Source organism: Myotis lucifugus, unplaced genomic scaffold (assembly GCF_000147115.1).
Source record: "Myotis lucifugus unplaced genomic scaffold, Myoluc2.0 scaffold_262, whole genome shotgun sequence".
NCBI lineage: Eukaryota > Metazoa > Chordata > Mammalia > Chiroptera > Vespertilionidae > Myotis > Myotis lucifugus.
In genome coordinates, this window is record NW_005871310.1 from 1614905 (window position 1) to 1631980 (window position 17076).

Below are 17076 nucleotides of genomic sequence, written 5' to 3' on the forward strand. Positions count from 1 at the left end.
GGGTAGAGCCATAACCTCCCCAGTGGCCCTGCCCTGAGCTGTGACAGTGGCAGCACCCCAACCCCCTGATCCGCCCTGCTGTGTGTGTGACAGGGGTCGGTGCCCTAACTCCCCTATCGGCCCTACTCTGTGAGTGACAAGGGGAGCTCCTCAACCCCCTGATGGGCCCTGCTCTGTGCATGACAGGGGGGAGCTCCCCAACCCCCTGATTGGCCCTGCAGGGTACGGAGCCCCAACCCCCCTGATGGGCCCTGCTCTGTGCAGGGGGCAGTGCCCCAACCCCCTGATTGGCCCTGCTCTGTGCGTGACAGGGGGCGGCGCCCCAACTCCCCAATCAGCCCTGCTCTGAGCCCGACCAGGGGCTGCACCTAGGGATTGGGCCTGCCCTCTGACACCCGGGAGCAGGCCTAAGCCAGCAGGTCGTTATCTCCCAAGGGGTCCCAGACTGCGAGAGGGCAAAGGCCGGGCTGAGGGACCCCCCCTTCCCCCCCGAGTGCACAAATTTTTGTGCACCGGGCCTCTAGTATGTATATAAAAAAGGCTAAGTGACCATCTGACCGTCCAGTACATATGATGCGCACTGACCACCAGGGGGCAGACACTCAAAGCAGGTGCTGCCGAGCTGTGGTGACTTGGCAGCTGCGGTTCTTGGGTGACGCACCCCGGAACCAGAGAGGAGGGAGCCCGATTCCTTGAGGGGCCACGCGATTCCACCTTTGGCCGTGGGTTGCTGGGGCACTGTCGGCCCCAAATCTGGTTTACTGCCGATAACATTTACTAATATACATTTTCTTTCACCTTTGACACTTCTATTATAGAGAAAGGGTGAATAGCAATATTAAAATATTTTTTCTAATTAATTTCCTTTCAATATGCATGAATCCGTGCACCGGGCCACTAGTTATGATAATAATTATAATGAATAAATAAACACTGAGTATCTACCATGTGTTAAAACTGGAAATTCAGATGTGGACAAACCAGAACAAGGCTATTGGGCACGAAGGACACTTGATGACCACCCTAGACAATCACATCCTAGATTAATCACGATGTTTAATCTTGGGCCACCACTCATACCAACCAGCAGATCTAACCTCATTGGTAACTGGTATGTGGCCAATATATGTGTATACATGTATGTGTATACATATAAGCCCATATTCATATCTAAGCCTTAGGAATACACACACACACAAAGTAAATCTACTAAGAAAATAAAGCCATTACAAATATAGTAGAAATGCTGCCCTGGCCAGTGTTGCTCAGTGGGTTGGAGCATCGTCCTGTACACCGAAAGGTCCAGCGTTTGATTCCTGGTCAGGGCACATACCCAGGTTTTGGTTTGATCCCTGGTTAAGGTGTGTATGAGAGGCAACCGATCCTTGTTTCTCTCTAACATCAATGTTTCTCTCTCTCTCTCTCTCTCTCTCTCTCTCTCTCTCTCTTTCTAGGCTCTCTCATTTCCTCTCCTTCTAAAATCAATTTTAACCAGTTAACCGCCACGATATTTTGAATTTAATTAAAAAAAGGTCTGCCATTTGCATCTATAGACACTTATGGCATACAAATGGTTAAAAAATATATAAAAATGCTTTTGCCTCCTTTTATAACAACTGTTTTGAATAGCCTGTTACAGTTTTCTTCCCTTTTAACAAATAATTGAAGACTGATCAAAGAATTGAGGTCTTTGCCACAGGCTTGTATGAAAACCCACATAAAATGAATTATTTTTCTTTCAAATGACCATTTATAGCAAAAGTGAGATTTCAGATAATGAAGCATATTTTTCATTATTAATAATCATATCGTATTACTTACCTTATTTTCAGTCTAATCTTGTTCACAACTTCGTCTATGTTTGCCAGAGACTACAATAAAAAGGAAAAGTGCCAGCTATTATTTCGCTTCCTGGAATTCCTCTTTTACAGGGAAATGATGAACTATAATGGCTATTGATGACATCTCAGAAAATGTAATCAAAGCGTACAATTCAATTTTTACTTTAAAAAAAAAGTATAGCCGGAACCGGTTTGGCTCAGTGGATAGAGCGTCGGCCTGCAGACTGAAAGGTCCCAGGTTCGATTCCGGTCAAGGGCATGTACCTGGGTTGCGGGCACATCCCCAGTGGGAGATGTGCAGGAGGCAGCTGATCGATGTTTCTCTCTCATCGACGTTTCTAACTCTCTCTCTCCCTTATCAGAGAGTACAATTCAATTTTTACTTAAAAAAAAAAAAAGTATAGCAGTAATTGGCAACTATTGCAAAATCCAGCCTGGTATCTATTTTTATAAATGAAGTTTTATTGGAACACAGCCATACCCATTCATTTTCATATTATCTACAGTTGGCTTTGAACTACAAAGTTGAGTAATTGCAACAAAGATTGAATGGTCCACAAATCCTAAAATATGTATTATCTAGCCCTTTACAGAAACTTTGCCTGACCCCTGATATATAGAATCATAAAAAATTCATACAACAAATATAGCAATGAATGAACATACATACAACAACATGGATAAATCTTACTAATATAATGTTGCACACAAAAGAAAGCTTGACAACAAGAGTATATACAGTAGGATTCCATTTTTATAGTTACAAAATGAGTGGAACTATTCTCTCGTTTTAGAAGCAAAGATAGTGGTTATCTTTGGAGGAGACAGTGACTATGAGCAGGAAAGACAGGGCCATCTAAAGATGTTTTATTTCTTCTTTTTTAATATATATATATATTGATTTCAGAGAGGAAGGGAGAGGGAGAGATAGAAACATCAATGAAAAGAGAGAACCATTAATCGTCTGCCTCTTGCATGCCCCTTACTGGGGATCGAGCCCACAACCTGGGCACATGCCCTTGACCGGAATCGAACCCAGGACCCTTCAGTCTGCAGGCTGATGCTCTATCCACTGAGCCAAACTGGCTAAGGCATGAAGATGTTTTATTTCTTGATCTGGGTGGTAGTTACATGGCTGAATTCATTTTGTGAAAATTCATCAAGCTATACACTTAAGATTTGTGTACTCTTCCACATTATGTTACTCTTTAATAAATAAATCTATCTATTTTTTCTAAGTGTATAGATCCACTAGAAAATAGTCTGGAATGATAAATACTAGAACTTGTAATCTATACTAGTAGCTAGAATCTATGAAATCAGTAGCAGTAGCTGTAATCCATGAAAAGATTTAAAAAAATTTTTTTGCTGAGTATTTTCTAACTGCTCTATATTGACTATGCACTGCTATTGTAATTATAATACAGGTATTTCTGTTTTTAAGACAATGACAATAGAAATAAATGGACTAGTTCCAACATTAGGGAAGAAAAAATGTGAGGAAATGGTGCCCCCTAATGGAATAGAGATGGTACAACTTAATAGCACTTTTTTTGGGGGGTGGGGGTTAATCCTCACCAGAGGATATTTTTTTCCATTGATTTTTTTAGAGAGAGTGGAAGGGAATAAGGGAGAGAGAGAGAGAGGAGAGGGAGAGAGAGAGAGAGAGAGAGAGAGAGAGAGAGATCAGTTGGTTGCCTCCTGCACGTCCCGAATGGGAACCTGACCAGGAATCAAACCCAAGATCCTTAGGTGTGAAGGCCGACACTCTTAACCACTTAGGCACCAGTTCTCTTTCTCTCTCTCTCTTTTACCAACAGATATTTTATCTGAGCAAGAACTGGGGGTGATGTAGGAACTGCTACCAGCAACCTGTGCTGGCAGGAGAAGACCAGGCTCCCGCCGGCAGCAGGGCTGGTAAGGAAATCAGGTCACAAGTGTTTGAGATGTCAGATGGGGCCATTCACATCTTGTCTACTGTTCCGACAAAGCCAATGGTTACTCTGAATTTCAGAAACCCAAGAACAGACTGAGGTAACAATAAATCTCAGAAAAGAGAGTTATTTTAATTGAGGAATCCTCTGTCAAGTTGTCATTGCACAACCAGACTGAGTATAAATCACCACGGTGGTGACAGAACCTGAGTTGTCAGAGGACCTGGGTTTGGCAAATCTCTGCCACAAACAAATTTGCTGTATGTCTAGAGGGCAAGAGGTTTAACCTCTCTGAGTTTCTATTTCCTCATATGCAAAACAGGCATACTAGTTCTCACCTGGCTTATCTCTGCTGGAACCCATTCCTTTTTTAAAAACAATTTTGGTACTTAAAAAAACTATTTTAAAAATGTTAACATTTGGGAAATTGGGGATGAAGGGTAGCCATGAATTCTTTCTGTTTGTTTGTTGGTTTTGTTAATACTCACCCAAAGATATTTTTCCATTAATTTTTAGAGCAAGTGGAAGGGAGGGGGAGAGACAGAGAGAAACATCGATGTTAGAGAGACACATGGATTGGTTGCCTCCCACATGCGCCGACCAGGGCTGGGGACAGGGCCTGCAACTGAAGTACATGCCCTTGACCAGATGGAACCCGCGGCCCATCAGTTCCTGGCCCGATGCTCTATTCACTGAACCAAACCAGCTAGGACAGCCATGAAGTCTTTGTACTATTCTTGCGTCTTTTCTACAAATGGAAAATTATCTCAAAATTTAAAATTGTAATCTACTTAAATTGGTAAAACATGTAGAGGACCAAAAATTCAAACAGAAAAGGGCAGACAGTGGAAAACAAGGCTTCCTTTCCCCTGTTCTGCCCGTCCACCTCCCAGTTCTCCTCGCCAGAGGCAATGGCTCTGGGCCAGTTTCTTTGGCACATTCTCAGAGAGGTCTATGTATCTGAAGCAGACCCATAACTTATATCCCCTTCCTTACATAAATGCACATTGTCCTGTACCATGCTTTTTTCACTTAACAATATAACTTGAAGGTCATTCCACATCAGCAAATATTGATGTTTGGTGGTACAGTAATTATTGCTTAAATTTAATACTCTGTAGACATGAAGGTCTTGCTTAAGTCATAACAATTTTCCTGAAAAGAATAATTCAAAATAATTATGCTTTCAGATATTCAACTGCATTTATTTTAAAAAGCAAAAAACACCCTGGCCTGTGTGGCTCAGTTGGCTGGGCATCATCCCATGCACTGAGAGGTTGCTGGTTTGAATCCAGGTCAGGGCACATATCCAGGTTGCAGGCTCAATCCCCAGTAGAGGGTGTGTGGGAGGCTGCTCATGGATGTGATGTCACATTCCTGTTTTTCTCTCTCTCTCTTCCCCTCTCGCTTCCTCTCTCTCTGAAAATCAATTTTTAAATCTTTAAAAAAAAAATGCAAACCTGGTCAGCAAACCTGTTGAGCATGGACCTGTGAACCAGGAGGTCACATTTTCATTCTCAGTCAGGACACATGCCCAGGCTGTGGGCTCAATCTCCAGCGTGGGGCATGGAGAAGGCAGCTAATCAAATTTCTCTCATCATTGATGTTTCTATCTCTTTCCCCTTCTCCCTTCCTCTCTGAAATCAATAAAAATATATTTTTTTTAAAAACACACACACAAAAAGGGAATGGACACTGGGGCGGTGGGGGCTTGCCCGGGTGGGAATGGCTGGGGGAGGGGAGTCAATTGGGGAAAAGGGAGACATATGTAAAACTTTAGACAATAAAAAAGAAAAACAAACAAACAAACAAACAAACAGAACAGGGAATGACCTAAAGGGCCCTCAATAGAAAAGTTAAATAAATTAGGCCACATATATTTGATGGACTTTTGTCCCACCACTAAAGACACTGGCCAGGGAGACTCTGAAACAAATATCACTTAAGAGAATATGCTAATAATGGGGAAAACACGTAAAAATACCAAGTACCCCATGAATACAGCTTTTAAAAGACAAGAAAATTCTAACACTTGACTGCACGTTAGGTGGACTACTTGCTCTTTATCGTCCAGATTTTCTACTGGGGAAGCAAAAGGGAAAAAAGGGTGCTAACATTTAATGTGGATCTGTTATGCAACACTCCTCTGAACATTTTACAAAAATGATTCCCCTTAATCTTCTTACCAGGCTCTTTTCCTCCTCGGTATAAAGAATGGACAATAGGCCCTGAAAGCATAGATACTTTGTCCAAGGTCACGGAGGCTGGACTTGGTGGAGGTCTGACTCCTGGGTCTTCACTCTTTCTTACTCTACCATGCCACCTCTAATACAGTGGTTCCTGACCTAGTTTTTCTGAACCCCAACACACCTGAGGGATATGACACACTCCCTGCTATCAGCTCAGTGCCTCTCGATAACAATGATTCTCACTGGGGTTGAGGCCTCTCTGGCAGTTGGGAAAACGCCCCATAGGAATCCAGATTGGCTACCCTGGGTGGAGATGATACATCTACTCTTTGAGAATCATTCTTCTAGTTCTGTTGTAATGTGGCTGCACAGTGTTAATTCCATCGCTTAAAAATGTCTTATTTATTGAAAAGTATTTCCTGACTTTAATGGTGATTCTTGTTGATTACAGAAAATACATAAAATCAGACTCATCCCCAACAGAGTATAATCACCATTAGCATTTTGGTATATTACCTTCTACTGCTCCTTCTATGCAAATACTATATGGCTTTTTAAAAAATTAAACTTAGATGATAAGCAATTTGACATCTTTTTTACTCTTAACCACACAGATGCATACATTTTGAGGGAATCATTAAAAATTCTGTATAAACATCTCCATATAACTCTTTTTTTCAAAGTTCTTAATTTTATTTTTTACAATATATTTTTATTGATTACAGAGAGGAAGGGAGAGGGAAAGAGAGAGAGAGAAAGAGAGACATCAATGATGACAGAGAATCATTGATCAGCTGCCTCCTGCATGCCCCTACTGGGGATCGAGCCTGCAACCTGGGAATCGAACCATGACCTCCTGGTTCATAGGTCAATGCTCAATCACTGAGCCACGCCAGCCAGGCTTAATTCTATTTTTTAATATAAATTTCATCTAGTTTCCCTAATCAAACCTCTAATGAAAACATGACAATTGTCATCTTCAGTTTTCTACTAGGAGACTGGAAGCCCAGCTACTCTTCAGAACCACCCAGGGAGCCCTGTTACATACAGAAACCCACGTTCCCCACACCTGGACCTGGTGAGTAAGAAACATCTGGGGATCTGTTCCAGTCCACACAGACACGAGGTAGTTACACCTTCACACCCTCCTCCTCGGAGTGACACTGAATATATTCTTGATATACTGACATACTTTAAATATTCTAAATTTATAATTCACAAGTATTTACTGCAGGTCCATGAGGCATAGAGATGGGTTTTGCCCAAGATATAGCAATAGCTGAAAGAAATTATAAATCATGCCACTACTTTTTATTACCTTTCCTTAAGGTCCATGGAAATCTGGGATAAATTGCTAAGTGTAAATCTGGGATTGGGGAAATAAAGGTAACCCTGGGTCATAAACTTTCTGAGTCACCTAAGAAATTTCACAACACATTATCATGTACATGAGGGCATAAGGCAAGACACATTACTAAATCTGGATGTCTTGTGCTCCCTACAGTAGTTTAAAAACAAATAACAACATATCAGTAAGATGTAAGAACCTGGTGGTTTCCCATATAATTTTCAAATCTAACACATACTTTTGTTTTAGTGGGTCAGCAACCTTAATAGGGTAGGGTAAATGAAATATTTTCATGTTTAAAACTATCTCTATATCAGTTGTTCCCAAATTTCCATGTCCAGCTAATTCCCAGAATTCCTTTTTCATAGAAAATGATGAGCTCTACGTCCTCCAGTACACGGAAAGGTGGCGGGTTCAATTCCCACCTCCTGTCAGGGTGCTTACAGGAGGCAGCTGATTGATGTTTCTTTCTCTCTCTCTCTCTCTATCTCTCTCTCTCTCAAAAAAAAAAAAAAAATCAGTGAAAACATGTCCTCTGGTGAGGATTAAAAAACAACACTTTAATAAATTTCTGATATCATTTTTAAATAAAAAACAAAGAAAATGTGAGCGCTAAAGGCTACCTGTGAAATCTCAAAAGAGATAATCACATAGTAGGATGCCATGTTTTCCAACTTTATTTTAAAAATTAACATGTCCATTAGAAAAAGCTGGTTTATGCCAAGATAGTAGCAATTATGGGGATTATGAGCTTCAGATTCAAATACTATCCAACCACATATTTCTACCTGGATGCCCCAAATATGTTCCAAAATGAGCTCACCTTTACATCCTCCTATTAGCCTATTTGCCACTGAAACCTGTTTTTTCTTCCTACTCCCAATATAGAGTAAAGGTGCTAACGCCCACTTAGTCTGCCAGACTAGAAATCAAAGTTCAAAATCCTTCATTTGGCCTATAATGCACAGCTTACATGTCATTTCCTCATGGAAGCCCTTTTGGGTCCCTCAGATGCATGCTCTGTTTTCACAGTAATTGAGCATGTTTCCTTCGTGGCAATACTATCATATGTAGCTGGGCATTCTCTAACTCTCGGTGCCTCATTATTCTCATTGTAAAGCAAGCATGTTAACAAAGTGAGAACTTACCATTGTTACGTGTTTAGAATGGTGCCTGGTGCATGGTAAGCATCCAATAAATATAATCTATTATTACCCTTGTACTCAAAGTGAGAACTCTTTTGACATCAACAAATAATTAATAGTTATACGAACAAGTCATTGTGAAGCATAATAATTTGCTTATAACCTGCTAATGGTTTTATTAGACTGGAAGCTCTATATTGGGAAGGAGGGTATTTGCCTTGTCCATTCCTCTGGCCACAAATTTCTTACAGAGGGAAGCAGAGGAGGTGTTTTTTGTTGAGTAAATGAATGGTTTCAGGTTCTACATCCCTTCAACTACCAAATTCTGTCTTATGCCTCCTAAATAGCTCTTGGATCTTGTTCTCTCCATCCTGGTCTCTACTGACGCTCTCATCATCATCTCTCTCTCTCTCTCTTTGTTTAAATCTATATTTTATTGATTTTTTACAGAGAGGAAGGGAGAGGATATAGAGAGTTAGAAATATCGATCAACTGCCTCCTGCATACCCCCCACTGGGGATGTTCCCGCAATCAAGGTACATGCCCTTGACCGTAATCGAGCCTGGGACCCTTCAGTCCGCAGGCCGACGCTCTATCCACTGAGCCAAACCGGCCAGGGCTCTCATCATCTCTCTTAAGTGATCTGTCACAGCAGTTTGCTAACTGGGTTTCCTGCCTCCAGTTCTGCCTCCCCCCATTTCACCCTCCACATTGTTGCCAGATGGAATATTTTTTGATCCTCACCCAAGGATATGTTTTTATTGATTACTAGAGGCCCAGCGCACAAAATTGTGCATGAGTAGGGTCCCTAGGCCTAGCCTGCAATCAGGGCCACGTCCGCTGCCCCACGCTGCCCCTCACTGCCGCCGGCCTGTGACACGCTGCGATGCTCAACGCTCCTCGCCCTGCAACTGGCCCAAGACGCTCTGCAAAGCTCCCCGCCCCCATGCTGGCCCTGCAACACTCCCCTTCCCCATGAGGCTAACCGCCCCCACCAATGCCCCGAAGCTTTGCCACTGGATACTCACCACTGCTCGCCACCCAACAATCCCCAGTCCTCCTCCCCCAACCCCACCCCGTTCGCATTTTGCAGTTCCCGTTCATCATGCTGTGATCAGAACCTGCAGGACTGGGGAGGGACCGAGAGGTGGTCAATGCATCTCACAGCAACTGGTTGAGTAGTCTTTCCAGGCGTTATGCTTATGGTCCTGACCTTTTATATAGGATAGGATTGTTTTTAATGAGAGGAAGGAAGAGGGAGAGAAATATCAATGTGAGAGAGAAACATCGATTGGCTGCCTCCCATACACACCCAGATGGGAGATCAAACCCGCAACCTGGGTATGTGCCCTGACCTTTTGGTGTATGTGATGACACTCCAACCAACTGAGCCACATTGGCCAGGGCCTAATAAAAAAACTTTTTAATACTCACCTGAGTATTGAGGCAATGAGGAACTGTCTATCTCTAACATGAGGATATTTTTTTTATTGATCTTTAGAGAGAGAGTGGGAGGAAGGAAGGATGGGAAGACAAACATTGATGGGAGAGAGACACATTGAGTGGGTGCCTCCTGCATGTGCTCCAACCAAGGCCGGAGATTGAACCTGCTACTGAGGTCCGTGCCCTTGACCAGGAATTGAACCCAAGACCCTTCAAACTGAGGGCCGATGCTCTAACCACTGACCCAAATCGGCCAGGGCCAGATGGAATTTTTTAAATGTGAATCTGATCCAGTCATTACCGTCAAGAGTCCTTTTGTGAATATCCCATGCCCAGAACAGCATCTCCAGAGGAGGGTGTGTGCATCCCCAAGGGGTTTGCAATAATACCCATTAGGGTGTGAGAAAAAAAATATTAAACCTTTATTTTCATCCTTTATTTATATAGCAAACAGTACTAAAACCTAATTTATTTAAGATTGGTGCTAGGATATGTATGTAATATTTGGGGGGTAGAGGCTTAAGATTTAGTCCAGCAAATATCAGTGTGTGGAAAATATTTAAGGGTATAATTTCTAATAATATACTCACTCTACAAAGAATTCCACTTTAACAACAGTATTTGATATTAGCTACTCCCCTGGTTACAATGAAGTTTGATTTCAATTTAACACTCCTTCTTTATCACAGCTCCTTCGATTTTATAGAATAACACATCAATCATAACACTCAAGAAGAGCCAGAAGCCACTAAAATGAAGGAAACTGCATACTTACTTGCTCCGTGGGGAACAGGGTATTGATATACTCCACAGCATTGAAATCTGCTCGATCTAGAGGATCCTGGCTTGGAAATACCTATATAAAGATAGGGGATTAGAAATGACCATCATCTTTCTGTCTTGTTTTATGTATTATTTCTTTCCTCTCTACTGGGTGGAAAAGGCAAAAATCAAATTTTTTTTTCATTTTATAAGACTTAGATGCTCAATAAAATGTTAAAATAAGACAGAACTTGGCTGGAGATCCTGGCTAGAGAACCTGGCTAAGCTGCTGATCAACTGAAAACGGTCTCCATGTCATTCCTTCTTCGCCAACTCCATCCCCACCTACGGGAACCCCTGGACCTGCTGGGGCTGGACCCCAACAGTCAAGGCACAAGCAAATGTGTCAAGAGCAAAGTCAATCTGAGCCCTGAAGAGCAACAGTAATGACATTATAAATGCTGTTACAAAATTAAAAATGTGCAAAAGAAAAAAAATGTTAAAATAAAATCTTTAATTTTTACCAACACCTGTAATTTTAACATCTTAGGTCTTGGTGCAACTAACAGAACAGAATATGAAACAGTGAAAAGTTCCACAGATATCAACAAAATGCCAACAGGTGGGCATTGTGCAAATCAGATTAAGCCAGCTGATGACATGGTTGTATCTTTAAGAAAGTCTTGCCTGGCCAGGGCTGGTGTGGCTCAGTGTTTGAGCATCTGCCCCTGAACCAGGAGCTCACAGATTAATTCCCCCGTCAGGGCTCATGCCGGGGGTTGGTTACACGCTCCATCCCCAGTGTGGGGGTGTGCAGGAGACAGCCTATCCATGTTTCTCTCTCATCAATGTTTCTCTCTCTTTAAAATCAATAAAACAATATATTTTAAAAGTCTTAATAGAAACAATTTATTAAAACAACATATTAAAAAAGAGACATAATGCACTATGTCTCAGCAATAGAATCTGCTATGCACTGAAGAGATTTTTATGGTTTACACGGTGTCAGGAAGTGAAGAGCTGGCAATGAGGAACTGTCTGTCTCTAAGAGGAAAAGGAATGCTGCCTTCTGAGAAACATGGCTAGCTCCCTTCAAAAGTTGCAACTTGAACAAGGTGGATTATAAAAGTAATCGAGTGATCCCCTGGTAGTGGATTTCACCAGCTCAGTATAGTTATTCTGGTTAGCAAATTCTTTTCTGATTATTAGATAAACCTGTGCTAGAACTCAATATTATTAATAGTAAAACTGTGTCTTAAAATCCTTGTCAAACAATAACTGACTGTTTGATTTGCTTCTTCTATTAGAGCCCACTAGGTTCAAAGAGTAAATGAAATACTTTTTTTTTGCAAACGGAGGTGGGTGGGGAGCAGTGTGGCCTGAACACCAAAACCTGTGCTCAATGGGCTGGCACCCTCAGGATGAGCCAAGTGAGCTTTGCATGGGTAAGCCAACCACTCCTGGAAAAACACACCTAAAACTCTACTAAGAGAGCTCTTCTCCTTTTACCAGGAGCAGTACCCTCTAGAACAGCGGTTCTCAACCTGTGGGCCGCGACCCCTTTTGGGGGTCGAACCACCCTTTCACAGGAGTCGCACAAGACCATCCGAAAACACATATATAATTACATACTGTTTTTGTGATTAATCACTATGCTTTAATTATGTTCCATTTGTAACAATGAAAATACATCCTGCATATCAGATATTTACATTATGATTCATAACAGTAGCAAAATTATAGTTATGAAGTAGCAGCGAAAATCATTTTATGGTTGGGTCACCACAACATGAGGAACTGCATTAAAGGGTCGCGGCATTAGGAAGGTTGAGAACCACTGCTCTATAAGGATCTAAATGAGCGATTTTAACCTTTTCCTCTTATGGCACACCGGTTTTAAAAAAAAATCGCTGGTCTGAATCACTATTTTTAATAGCAATACTCTTTTAAAAACTCAATAAACTTGAAAGGAGAATTTGGGCAACTAGAGAGTCCCCACAGGGAAGGGAGGCCTCCTGAGAATAGCCTTCAACCTCATCCAACACATCAACGGCAGGAGCTGTCAGCCACGTAAGCCCGATAACGGGGTCCTGGTCCAACATGTCCCTTCTGCTCTTCGATCCGCTTCGGGAATCGAAGTTATGCTCTCCCGTCAATTCGGAGTCACGCCCCAGGGGCTGGGCTGAGACCTGGGAGCAGCGGCACAGCAGCCTGGCGAATGCAGGGACAGCGCTACACCCCCAAACCCTGGGCTGCGGGCCAGGAGTCCACCTCCAGGGCCGTCCCTTCGGGAAGCACCGCTGCTTGGCCCAAACGCAGGAGGATGCCCCCTGCAAACACAACCCAGGCCGAGGAAGGGCTCTCCCGCCCCTCGATCCAGAAACCCCTTCCCTCCCCCACCTCCCCCCACACTTGTCCCTTCCCTTCCGTGCCTAGCTCCCACCTCGGGCCACCCCAGGTCCCACCCCCGCAGCGCCCCGTCCCCCGCACTCTCCTCCCCTCAGGGGGCGGAACGCTCACCTGCTCGATGGCGAGCTGCACGTCGGGCGTGAGCTGCAGCACCGCTTCCAGCTCCTCCACGAACTCCAGGTCCTCCTCCTCCATCATCCCGCCGCCCAGCCCCTCCGGACGCACACCCCGGCCCCGGGTCGGGCCTCCTGCGGTCACCCAAACCGCAGAACCGTACCCCGCAGCGGGCAGCGCTGCAGCGAGCTCCGGCTCGGCCAGCTAGCCGGGAACTTCCGGGAAGGCGGCACTTCCGGGACGCGAGGCATTCTGGGATAGCGGAGGACTGACCTCCGGGTGCCCGGAGAAGGCGAGCCGGGCACGTCCCGGATTCTTCCCGGACAGCCCTGACCCGACGAGGAGGGGGCCCTCGTCCCCTCGCCGAAAGGCGCGGACACTGCAGGACCCCCCGGTGAGGATGTGCCCTCGCACCGTGGCGACCGACCGACCGACAGCAACCCCCTCGGGCCCCGAAGCCGGGGATCCTTCAGCTCCCAGGGCCCCCCCTTGGTCAATGGCAGTAGGTGCCCCCTGCCATCGGGGGAGAAATGACCCCAGCTGGTAAGTGGCAGTGTTGCCAAAGACAACATGTCGGATGGGACAGTGTCCACGTTCAGAGTTAAGTTCCCCTGGTGTCAGGCCTGCAGGCAGAGATTTCGGGGGGAGTCTGCAGCTCCTTGGGGTGAGGGTGGGCAGGGGGAGGTCCAGCGTCATCAGTGCCCCTCCAAGGGGAACTGTTTACTTCCTGAGACTCTGGACAGCTGGCGTCTGAGTCCCATTCCACCACTGATAGGCTGTGTGATCCTGAACACATCACTCCCTCTGCTTGCCTGCAAGGATGGGGGACGGTTACATATAAAAAGCACCATGCAAATTTAAGCTAGTAATACAGGTAATATGAGGGTGCCTGTTTCTCATGCACCACGAAAAAAAGGAGGCCAGATCACCCTGTGGAACCGCTCTTCCCCCAGACACTTAAAACGACGAGAGAATTGCAGCCAAAGGCAGAGCTGTTTCACCAGTTACACATTGTGAAACCCTGTGATGGCAGAGTGCCTGGCCCCTCTGAGATTTTTCTAAAATTTCATTTTATCAGCGTTGTAGTAAAGAAAAGATGGGATCAGCATAATTTCTAACAATAAAGGAAGGGCTAAAATATAAATCAGCTATACAATGGGTTCATAAAAGCATAGTTTTTAAAATTATTTAATGACATGGAAACGTGCATAAAATATTTCAGAAAGCAAAATGTATATTTCAGAAAGCAAAAATGTACAGCATTGTCCCAGTCTGTATGTGTATATTTCGTGCCTATAAAAATGATAGCAAATCCTTAGCCAGTTGGTTCAGTGGATAGAGCGTCAGCCTGCGGATTAAAGGGTCCCGGTTTCGATTCCTGTCAAGGGCACGTACCTCGGTTGCAGGCTCAATCCCCTGCCCAGGTCAGGATGTGTACGGGAGGTAACCAATGGATGTGTCTCACATCCAGTGTTTCTCTCGTTTTCTGTCTCTCCCCCTCCCACCCTTCCACTCTCTCTGAAAATCAATGGAAAAATGTCCGTGGATGAGGATTAACAAAAAACAAACAAACAAAATGATAGCAAAGAAATAGTACTTTTCTGCAGGTGATGGAATGTACATTGTACATTTTCCCAAAATGTCTACAATGAGCCTGAAGTTCTTTTATATTCAGGAATATAAATGCCCCCCCCTAAAATAAATAAAAAAGAAAAATGTAGCCCTAACCGGTTTGGCTCAGTGGATAGAGCATCAGCCTGTGGACTGAAGGGTCCCGGGTTCGATTCCCATCAAGGGCATGTACCTTGGTTGGGCACATCCCCGGTAGGGAGTGTGCAGGAGGCAGCTGATCGATGTTTCTCTCTCATCGATGTTTCTAACTCTCTATCCCTCTCCCTCTCTGTAAAAAATCAATAAAATATATTTTTTTAAAAAGAAAAGAAAAATGTAATTATATCCACCTGTCTTGGATTTTTTTTTTCCATCACAAGCAAGTCCTATGATAATTCCATCATCCCTCCCATCCACATTTCCTCATTCCTCACCCCCTCCCCTGGCTGGCCTGATTTCTGTCCCTATAATTTGACTTGTTTGGAATGCCATATAAATGGAAACATATGTCACCATTTGAGTGGCTTCTTTCGCCTAGCATAATGCATTGGGTTTCATCATACTGTTACACGTATCAGTAGTTCATTTATTCCTGCTGAGTGGTATTTCCACTTACATGGCTATGCAACAATGGGCTTATACATTCCCTGGTTGGAGGATGTTAGGGTTGTTTCCAGTTTTGAGTGATGAGGAATAAAGCTGCTATACATATTCATGTGCAGGTTTTTGTGTCCATAAGTTTTCATTTCACTTGGGTGTATACCTAGAAGTGGGATTGCTGGATTGTGTGGTAAGTGTGTGTGTAACTTTATAAGAAACTGGTAAATGTTTTCCAAAGTGGATGTATTATTTTTTGCGTTGCTACCAGCAGTGTATGAGAGTTCTGGTTGCTCACAGATCTTATGTGGGTTTTTTTTTAAATAATATTTTTTATTGATTTCAGAGAGGAAGGGAAAGGGAGAAATAGAAACATCAGTGGTGATAGAGAATCACTGATTGGCTGCCTCCTGCATGCCTCCCCACTGGGGACCAAGCCTGCAACCCAGGCATGTGCCCTGACCGGGAATCGAATGGTTGACCTCCTGATTCCTAGGTCGATGCTGAGCCATGCTGGCCGGGCAAGCTTACGTTTAATGTTCATAATAATAACTAACATGTCCTAGCCCTTACTACATGCCAGACACCCTGCAAAGCATGCATTGTCTCTTTCAACCTGCGTGGCAATTCTGAGGTTGATAGTTATTATCATTACCCCTATTAACAGATAAGAAAATGGAGATGTAGTTAAAAATGAAACAAAACTTGCCCAAGGTCCGATAGCTAACTTTTCCTGCCATTCATTCACCTGCTGGTGATAAGCACTAGGCTAGATGCTAGGAATTGATCAATCATCAAATAGACCACCCTAGCCGGTTTGGTTCAGTGGATACAGTGTCGGCCTGTGGACTCAAGGGTCCCAGGTTCAATTCCGGTCAAGGGCACGTGCCCAGGTTGCAGGCTCAATCCCCTGTAGGGGGCGTGCAGGAGGCAGCTGATCAATGATTCTCTCTCATCATTGATGTTTCTATCTCTCTTTCCCTCTCCCTTCCTCTCTGAAATCAATAAAAATGTGTATTTTAAAAAGATAGACCAAGTGCCTGCCTCCATGGAGCAATTTGCATGTATGGAAAGTAAATATGTAATGGTGATGCGTGCTGAAAGACAAGTAGGGGAGAAAGTGGGGGGTGGGAGATACCTGTAATACTATCAACAATAAAATATTTTTTTAAAAAAAAGACAAGTAAAGCACATGTTGAGACACTATAGTGATAGAGTGTTCTGATTGGTCAGCAAAGGCTTCTCTGAGGAAGTAATTTTTAAGCTGAAGCAAAGGGTCGGTGGTGGGAGTAAGGGATGACAGATGAAAGGAATGGTATATGCAAAAGCCACGAAGAGGGAAGAAATTGGCCAGGGTGATGGGACTTTGAAAGCCAAGGGAAAAGTGGTACAAGAAGAGTCTGGAGAAATAGGCAGTGCCAGATGGTGGAGGCTCCTGAAGGTCCCGTTAAGGGATGGAAAACCTTTGAAGGATTATAAGCAGAGGAGTGACATGACCAGGTTTACCATGCCTATCATCAGCCCTCGTCCCCTCATTTTTGATTTCTCTGTTTCTGAGCAGCCCATTGTCATGGAGAGTCATGTAACCAGGGTGACCATCACCAGTGGAAATTCATGCTGCCCAATTTCCACTGATTGTCCTTTTACACATCCACTGTCAACTCAATTGTACTCCCCCTACGA

The 17076-nt window shown here is 43.8% G+C and overlaps 1 protein-coding gene across 2 annotated transcripts in view; it reads right to left on the reverse strand.

The window, feature by feature from the left end:
* The window catches only part of VPS53 (VPS53, GARP complex subunit), a 140023-nt gene extending 126621 nt beyond the window's left edge, over positions 1-13402 (reverse strand). For both annotated transcript variants that reach the window (XM_023762784.1, XM_006099194.3), the window contains exons 1-3: positions 13183-13402; positions 10676-10756; positions 1822-1871 (exon numbers count right to left, since the gene is read on the reverse strand). In XM_023762784.1, coding sequence (XP_023618552.1) covers positions 1822-1871; positions 10676-10756; positions 13183-13269 — 218 coding nt within the window. In that variant the 5' untranslated portion in view covers positions 13270-13402. The remainder of the gene's footprint in view (positions 1-1821; positions 1872-10675; positions 10757-13182) is intronic.
* Positions 13403-17076: the final 3674 nt, after the last annotated feature.